The following is an 8,713-nucleotide window of genomic DNA, read 5'->3' as shown; positions in this document are numbered from 1 at the left end:
CTCGTCAGGGCCGCTCGGGGCCTCCACGTTTGGTTTCTGATTGGGAAGAGGGGAGTACAAGAAGGGCATCAGACAGGAGCGGGGAGGAGCGGTCGGGCTGGGGTCAGCATAACAAGCGGGAGAGCGGTTGCGGGAGGAAGGCCGTGGGTGCGCTGGGCAGGCGAAGGTCGCCCCAGGATGGACGGGCAGCCCTCTCCTCTTTGGAGGAGGATGCCCCAGCTGTAAAGGAAAGGAACTCCTCCGAGCGAAGTCTCGGCTGATGCCTTCTGCATCAGGAATTGGCACACCTCTCCGTTGGGGTCGAGAGATCCCGGAAGCCTGGTCCCTCTGGACCCGGGAGGCGACCTCCGGGTGACGGGGCGGGAGCCGAAGGCTGCTAGGGGGGAGAAGGGCGGCGGGTGCAGCTAGGTGCGGCGGAATCAATCAAAGGGGCCAGGCTTTCCCACCCCCAACCGCCCAAATCTTGGTGCGTCTCTGGCTCGCTCGCACTCTCCCCCTCGACAGCGTTTGTCACCCTGGCTGACGTCAGAAGGAACCGTGGAGATCTCCCGGAGAAAAGCCTAAAGCCCCTGCTCGGGCAGCGCATACCTAACTGGTGGGCTCTCGGACAGGAGCAGGCGGAGCCAGGCGCTGCTGGGCTACGAGGGAGCTAAAGGGAAGGGCCTCGCCAGCGCCCACCCGCAGGCTTCTCACGCAGGGCTCCGCGAGCGGAGCCTACATGGACCCCAGGAGTAGTGCCAGAGCGCGCTGAGCGGAGGCGACCCAATCTTTGCTTGGCTGGGATAAATATCGTGACAGCACAAGAAGATCGCGACACCAGGTAAGCGCTTCTCGGACCGAGGCGGGCGCAAGAGACGGACTGCAGAGAGAACTGCGGGATCCAGATTTCGCGCTCGCTCTAGCCCCCAGGAAACTTGGATTTCTCCATTAGTTGTTTGGGGATATTGGGAACCTGTCTCTCTCTTGTCCCCGCGCCCCGCCCGATCCCACTCCTTATATCCCCTCCCTACTTAGCTGTCTCTCCTAGCCCCAGAAGGCAGTGCTCGAACCCCACTGGCTTCTGGGGTGCGGGGACTTGGGGGAGGGGATGGACTGGTCTTGTGTTCCTGCCATACTTCAAAACGGTCTCCGCGGCCAGAACTAGTCCTCGGCCAGCAGGAATTCTCCTCTCTCCCGTCCGAGCGGAGTTGCTCAGCGCCCCGTCTAGTCGCGCCAGAGCTTGGCGACCTCCTCCCCCATGGGGAGCGCTACGGATCGCTGGGCAGCCCGGTCCGCACCCCGCCCTCCGCTCCCTTCCCTGCCTCAGCACTTTTTCCCAGTCAAAGTCGCCGTCGTCCCCGCGGCTTCCCTAATTGCAGCCTGGGCTTAGCCTTGAAGTTGCAAGTCCTTGACATCTTTATACCTTGTATAAATTCTCGAGGGTTCCTGTGCTTCGTCAAAGCTGACAAATATACCCGAAAAATATAATTCCAAGGGGGTTACCTCATTTTGCATACAGCAAGTCTGAAATGAAACCAGAACGCCTTTGCTTAGGGGAGACTCTCGCTGCAGCTGTCTAGCGTCAAGGTTGTGAGGAACAATGTTATTCCCTGCTGCTCCCGCTGGATCAGCATGACAAGGAACACGCTGGGACGTCGCTAATAAACGTTGTATTTTTATGGAATTCGATTTTCTTTTATGGCAACAGCTACTTGATCTTGGAGTATAGAATTATATATATTTATATACATACACACGCATCCATTCAAATCTCTTGCAGTTGGAAAAGACTAGTCTAATATTTCACACGTGTATTTTTTAGGGGTTATGAGAATACTGTTTATGATCCAAATGATTTTCTTTCAGACAACTATTTTTTCTGCCAGACTTCAATAATTTGCCAAAAGTCTGTGTTGATTTTTTATAAACCAAATAAAACAGAACATGAATTGCCCCAAAATGGAAATCAAGGAGGAATTTAAATCCTTACAAAGACAATTTTAAAAGACAGAAATAAATATTTGTTTACATTATTTAATAGGAAACAGGCATTTTAATAAAATATATAGAGGCTCAGGCACACTTAAACATTAATAGAAGTATTTATTGACATGGAGGAAACCAAACTTTCTTTACTTAAATTTAAAAATCTAAATAGAAATTATGGTATTAATAAGAATACAAATAAATAGATTCCACAATACAGAGTGTTTTACAGTAATTGCTGTCATGTTAAAATGCTGTTCCGCATAATACAAATTCCTCATTAATTTGCCTTTTTGGATTCTATATATAGTTTAAGACAGAATACTTAGATTTAAGCAGATTTAGATTTAAACCATTCTCTCTAACTTAAAACATACACATGTTGATAGTACATCTTGGCATTATTTCGATGGATCCATATTTGTTTGTTTAGGAGTGCAGTTTTACTTGGAAGTAAATCCCATTTCTATCAAGGGTACTTGCTTTTTAACAAACATATGTTTCAAATTGGAGTGCCAATCCCACAATCAGTTTAAATCCAAACAAAACTCTGGTTTAAATGGACTGTGGATTTAAAATACTTCTTTCCTTGAAATAAAACAAGTACACAAGCAATTATTGTAGACAATCAACAATTGACATGTTTCTTTGGAATATGACAGTCTGCTCCCCACCCCACCCAAAAAGTTGTATATCTCAATATACACTTCTGTGTCACAGTTTTCAATCTGTTCTTATTGATCTGAAAATAGCACATATCCTGGCAATTTTTGATACTACTCTGAATGTTGGAAGAAGGGGAACATTTTCATATTAATGCATGGAGACATATTTGTGAAGGAAATATGTATCATTGATATATATAATATATGGCTATGTTTTCATTCCATTTAATATTTCCAATACTGGTTGTAAAATGAACTGGAAACTGCTTTATTGGCTTTTTCCATCAACCACCTGCCTTTGGCTTTATATAATGTTTAGAGTTTTTAGTTTCAAGTGTCCACAATTCCTGATTATCCCCTAGTTCAGAACTCCATTAGGTAATAGTCCTGGGAGAAATCCGGGGGTTTTTTGGGGGGGAAAAATCCTGGGCTTTTCTACTTTCTTGGCCATAGGGCTGGCAAATAACTGGAAGTGGGAAATCCACTGTTAATTGTAGATTGTATTGATACAGTATAATTCTCTGCATATTGACTCAAAGGGTGCCTACTTCCAATTAAGTGAGCATAAGGCTGCAGCCCATAGCGATTTATACTTGCTGGTGTCCCTGGGGGATTTCCATGTGGCAGGGACTTAAAAGGAGCTGCTGGTAAGAGGCTTGCCACAGCCATTTTAAAGCAGGATATTGACCTCCCATTTCACCAGCAGCAGAGGGTCTCCTTTCCAGATAAATCTTAGGCAGGACCCTTCCATGCCCCCTTGCCTTCCGCCAGATCGAGCTGAGCATAGGCTGAACCCGAGAGACATCAGTGGGAAAACCGAGCTGTTTTTATTTAGGGCAGCTGGATGAGCTCTTCCATATCTGCACAGGGATGTTGGATAGCGCTATAAATCTTGAGTGAGCAAATGGCCTAAGAAGGGGTTAAATTCAGCAATAATAATGCAGAGCGATTTTTTTCCATTCTAAGATATACTTTATTTAATGTTGGCCTTTTCAGGACAATTCAGTAAAAAAGGATCTCCGACACCCCCCCCGCCCCTCCCTTATTTTTTATTTTTTATTTTTTTTTGGTCGTTGGTAGTATTATTATCTGGCAAAACAAATCCCTAAGATAGTTATTTACCGTGTGTTTTGTTGTTCACAGAGTTTGTGCTATGGAGCTCGGTCGGTCCAAAAGTATTCCTCCCTATGCGGATTTAGGTAAGCTGGGGTATTTTCGCAATCGGCTGAAGTGGGGCGAAGGGATTTCGAGGTCTGAGGTCCGCGTTTTCTTTCATGGTCTAATAAAGCCCGAGAAAGTTCAGGTTGGGCGGGTTCCTGAAGACTTTAATTAAAATTCGTTGTTTTTATTTGCTTCCAGCCTCCGCATCCCCAGGCCGGTGTGCGCGGCTGAATGCCCGGGCTCCTGCTTCCCCCCCCCCCCCGCCCGCCCGCCCGCCCCCAATACTTTAGCGGGTGGCTGCGTATATCAAGCGCTTAAGATCAAGCGGTTTTTACAATACAACCACGGAAGCGGGTGGAGCAGGAGCAACCCTGGTTTTTATTGCCGTTCTTGCTCCCCGGGGCTGTTGTTCCCGCGGCTGAAGGCGCCCAGAGCCGAGTGACCCATCAGGCCTGATGACCAGGGTCAGGCGATCTGGAAAGGGCTGACTTGTCTCAAGGGAAATGCGTGTTAGTTGGGAGCTACCGGTGGGCGCGATGCGGTTGGCAGTGCCTTCCAGGGAGGGTGGCCGTTCCTGGGGCTCTCGTTGCATGAAGTTTCCACTCTTTCCCGCCGAGACGAGCAGGATCCGGCGGAGTCCTGCATCAGATTGGTTAGAGGAAACGCCCCGTGGAGTTGGGTTTAATTAAGCCGATTTCCTCGTTAGGTCTGCCTGAGTTGGATTTGTTTTTGTGCTTGTTTTCGTTTAAATGTTTATTTTATTTAAGGTGACGTTTTATTTGGGGATCATACAGCCGAAGTTTGGGGAAATGTTTATCATTGGCCGTCATGGATTTTCGTCTTTTCTTCTCCCGACCAGAATCTTTGGTTTCTCCGCTTATTTTTATTTAGCGATATCCTAGGTTCTCCCCCTCCCCCCCCCCGAAGGTTACTTATTTACCTGCTTCGAGCAGGAAATACGTTGGCTGTCCCAATCCTCAAACTTAAATCTGACCACATTAAAACACGGGGCATTATTGGAAAACTTCAGCTGTTGCTCCTTCCTCCCCACTCCCACCCCCCTCAAAATATGCCAGCAATTAAGAGCTGCTTGAATTAAGCATGTATAAAGGAAGGAGGGGGGAGAAAGGGAGAAAATGTGGAGGCGGTGCAGGGGAGGCAGAGATAGACCCCAAAGGGAAATATAATTTCTGGAGGCTCCGGTCTTTTCAGCTTGGGAAAGGGCCCTAACGAAAAGGGAAGGCTGGCTCTTGGGCCTTTGATTACACTGGATCAGAGAGAGCCTGTTAATTCAACACATACACTCCACGCCCACAAAGGCGCACCAAGTTCAGATGAAGAGATGCCCCGGGTAACCTGAGCAGCCCGCTTAATAAACTCCTCTGCCCTGTTTTCTCCATCCATTCATTAATCTAAAAAGCATGTTCTCTGTGGGGGCAAGCCAGGAATTCTAGAGGGCTCCCGATCCTGCTGCCCTTCTTCACTCCCCAGCGGTTTCCTGCCTCTCCTTCCCACCCCTGTGCTCCAGAAACCCTTCTCCTCTGCAGATCAAGAATGCACATCTCTGGCTTGGTAGAGGACCACTGCTGGCCCTGGGATGGTGGGTAGGGAATGGCCTGAGCAGCCAAGGCAAGAACTACATTGGGTTGGATTTCATTTGCATGGAATTAACATTAAACATGGTTCACATAATTACTTTTTCTTGTATGTAATTCTTTCTTCCTTTAGCTCCATTACAAATTGCAGTTTGATCCCACATCTGGGAGATCTCTGGGACCTGTGCCCAAAACAGACCAGTGGAGCTGGTCTGGGCAAGTGGGTTGGCCACTGTGACCCTAATGGGTGATATGGTGGGTGTGCCTTTCCTTGAAGGGCATTTGGTTGGTATCTTTTAGTGAGGCGTCTGGCTCCATGGGATTGGACTGCGACAGGAGCTCTAGGAGAAAGGGTGGCAAGAGCGCATCTAGAACCGAAAGCCTTGTCATCCAGACCTGAGCTTCCAAGCAGAGGAAAGCTGAATTCAGAGCATTTGATGCCAACAATATTTGGCATCCATTGGTGCCCTTCGAAGGAGGGCTTCATTTTAATTCCCATTGAGTGAGGGGAGGGTGCTCTTCGTTTCCCTTCTGATAACAATTCTTCGTTGACTGCATTTGCACACTAGTATCACTCTGACAATGCATCACTGACACCTACTGCTTAGTACCAATTCCAACGTAGCTAGATGTCCCATTGAAAGTGGAGTTCAGGTCTGTGGTGTTAACCCTATTTGGGATCGTGTCCAAATTTTCCAAGATGGAGCTGGAAGGCTGCTGTGGTCAGCCTGTTTACCCACATTTGAATCTTCATCTTAAATGGAACTTGGACTTTTCTTTGAGGCAAGCTCTAATCTGCTGAATGGGACTCAGAAGATGCCTTTACCGAGTCAGCCCATCGTGCGTGCCCTGATATCTCTGTCTACACAGCTGCTGCTGCCTTCTAGAGGTTCTGGGCTTCAACTCCCCTCATGCTCAGCCAACACAGCCTTTGGCTGGTTGGGCATGAGGGGAGCTGATGGCCATCCCATCCCAAGAACTCCAAGTTCGGGAAAGTGGGCTAGACGGAGTGGCTCTTCAGCATTTCGGACCGGATTCAGGAATCTTTCCCAGCCCGCCAACGACATTTCAGGGACAGGACCTTCTGATTAGCTAAGACTCCTCTCGCTAAGTCTTGCTGGGACTAAAGCGCGCGGTAGGCTAAGGATCACCCCTCAGATGTTTTTTCCCACTTTTCTTCGTTTTCTTTCTTTAAAAAAACGAATGAGCGATCCAGGCGTTTGTGGGTCTCCTCCCCCGAACCTTTCGTGCTGGCTCCAAACCTGTCCGCCGCCACGCAGCAACCTGCCTCCAGGATCTAGGAGGGAACGGGGGAATTATTTGGGCGGAGCGCTCTGGAAGTGGCCTACAACGAAGCCTTCCCACAGTTCTTTAGTCCCCAGCAGAAACTGACCGCTGAAAAGTCAAAGATGCCGCTGGTCGCCTTCTTCCGAGGCAGTTTTTTGTTTGCTTGCTTGCTTGTTTGTTTTTGAACTTCCTGGTCTAGCCAGGTGGTCCCTATCCAAGCGCTATTTGTCTCCGTCAGAGAACATTAAACTTCCCATTTTAGCCCCCCGCCCCAAGGCTTTCTTAGGGGCCGCGAGTGTATTATTAAAAGTCCCCCCCCCCCCGCTTCGGAGCAGGCCTGCATGCCCGGGGTCCTCCTCTTTCCGGCCAAGCTTCCTCGGGGATTCCCCCAGCTTTCCCTGATATTCCTGCGGGAGGGGAGGGGAGGGGGGGCTCCCAACTTGTGACGACCTGGGGGTGTGCCGGAGGGTGCCTGGCCGGGTCGAAAGCGGGAAGGTAGGTAGTGCTCCTCTTGGCCATTTCGTTCCTCAATCGGCGCTGATCTGATCCTCTTCTGGATCGTCCGGCTAGAAATGGCACCTGGACGGCAGGGTCGGCCAGAGGACGCCCTTCCTCCCTTCGGGCGCGCGCCCTCTAGAAGGCAGGGGCTTGCAAGCAGGGCCGCGGCCCGAGGGAAAGAAGAGAGCCCAGCCGGGGAGCCGAACGCCGGCAGGGAAGGCCTAGCCGCTGTGAGATTCGGAGCGTCCCTCCCGAGCAGCCCTGGCGCTCCCAAAGGAAGCCGGGCACTGCGGCCGGTCGCCATGGTCGCCTCCCCCTTTTCTCTCCCTGGGCGATTTCGCCCGGCCGTCGCGAGCAGGCTCTCCAGCGAGGTGGGACCGCAGGTTGCGGCGCTGCTGGGGAAGCTAGGCCAGAGCTCGGTCAAAGGGAGCCCTGGCTCCTGGGCCGCCGCTGCTTTCCTGGCAAGCGGCTTCGACGGAGAGCCGCCAAGGATCGCTTCCAGGCTCCGTCGCGCTCGGCCGCCGAAGCTCCGCCACCTCGGGCCACCGGTCTCGCTCTCCTCCGCTCGGCTTTTACCATCCCGCCTGAAGGGAAATACTCTCGAAACGTCCTGGCTGCCTGCCTGTCCTTACGGCGATCGCTCGGACGGGACCCCCTCCACGTCCCCGCCGTCTCGCTGGCCCTGGCCCTCCGTGGCGGTGCGGTGAGCCCGAGCCGCCCTGGCAGGAAGCTGGGCTCCGAGGGCCACGGCCCGCCCGCCGGCACCGGGCTGGGGAGGTTGCGCGCCCTAAGGAACCTCGCCGCGAAACAGGTTTAGCCTGGATGTTCCTTCAGGTGCTTTCTCCCCTCAGTCCCGCCTAAACGTATCATCTGTAAATCTACTTTCCAATCCCCGGAAAGAATAGAAAGGCTGGGAATAGGTATAGGTCGCAGCTTGAAGAAGGGGAGGGGGACGGTCGCCTTCCACCCGATGCAACGATTTCTCTTCCCTCTCTGGGAACTGCTCAACGCACCCACGCTCGGCAGAGGTGGTTGACTTTTGCCCTATGAGGAGTCGCGGTTTGGCAAAGGCCGCTTTTCCTCTTAGCTTCAGTGAGATGGACCCTTTGCTTTATTTTCACGAGGCTGTCTAAAGTTTCAAGGGCCTGTTTTGCGTTTGTGTGCACGAGGGCATGCAAACTACAGATGTAATGCCTTTAATCAATTTCATTATAGAGTATCCTATCTATCAAAGTAAGGATGGATGGAGTTTATAACATGAATTAAGCCTATTGTGTGTGTTCTGCTAATATTGCAGAATTACCCCCTACACACACACACACACACACACACACACACACACGTTATGATAGGCATAAGTACAATTAAGTACAAGCATGCAAGTGTAGATACATAGATAGTGGAAGCAAGGATGGTTTGCAGAAAGTTATGAAGAGGTACAGAGAGCCAGTCTGGTGCAGTGGTTAAGTCATCAGGCTAGAAACCAGGGGATTGTGAGTTCTAGTCCTGCCTTAGGCACAAAACCAGCTGGGTGACCTTGGG

At 50.6% G+C, this 8,713-nt stretch overlaps 1 protein-coding gene across 2 annotated transcripts in view; it reads left to right on the top strand.

Moving 5' to 3' along the window:
- Window positions 1–679: 679 nt before the first annotated feature.
- Window positions 680–8,713, top strand: part of PITX1 (paired like homeodomain 1) — a 52,529-nt gene continuing 44,495 nt past the window's right edge. For both annotated transcript variants that reach the window (XR_015794775.1, XM_088133764.1), the window contains exons 1-2: window positions 680–820; window positions 3,774–3,829. Coding sequence is in view for 1 of the 2 variants with exons in the window: in XM_088133764.1 (XP_087989890.1) it covers window positions 3,784–3,829 (46 nt within the window). In the remaining variant the exon portion in view is untranslated. The remainder of the gene's footprint in view (window positions 821–3,773; window positions 3,830–8,713) is intronic.

Source organism: Python bivittatus, unplaced genomic scaffold (assembly GCF_059951505.1).
Source record: "Python bivittatus isolate LINGU-HERP-01145 unplaced genomic scaffold, Pbiv_v1 ctg000080_np1212, whole genome shotgun sequence".
NCBI lineage: Eukaryota > Metazoa > Chordata > Lepidosauria > Squamata > Pythonidae > Python > Python bivittatus.
This window is presented reverse-complemented; position numbering and strand designations above follow the sequence as displayed.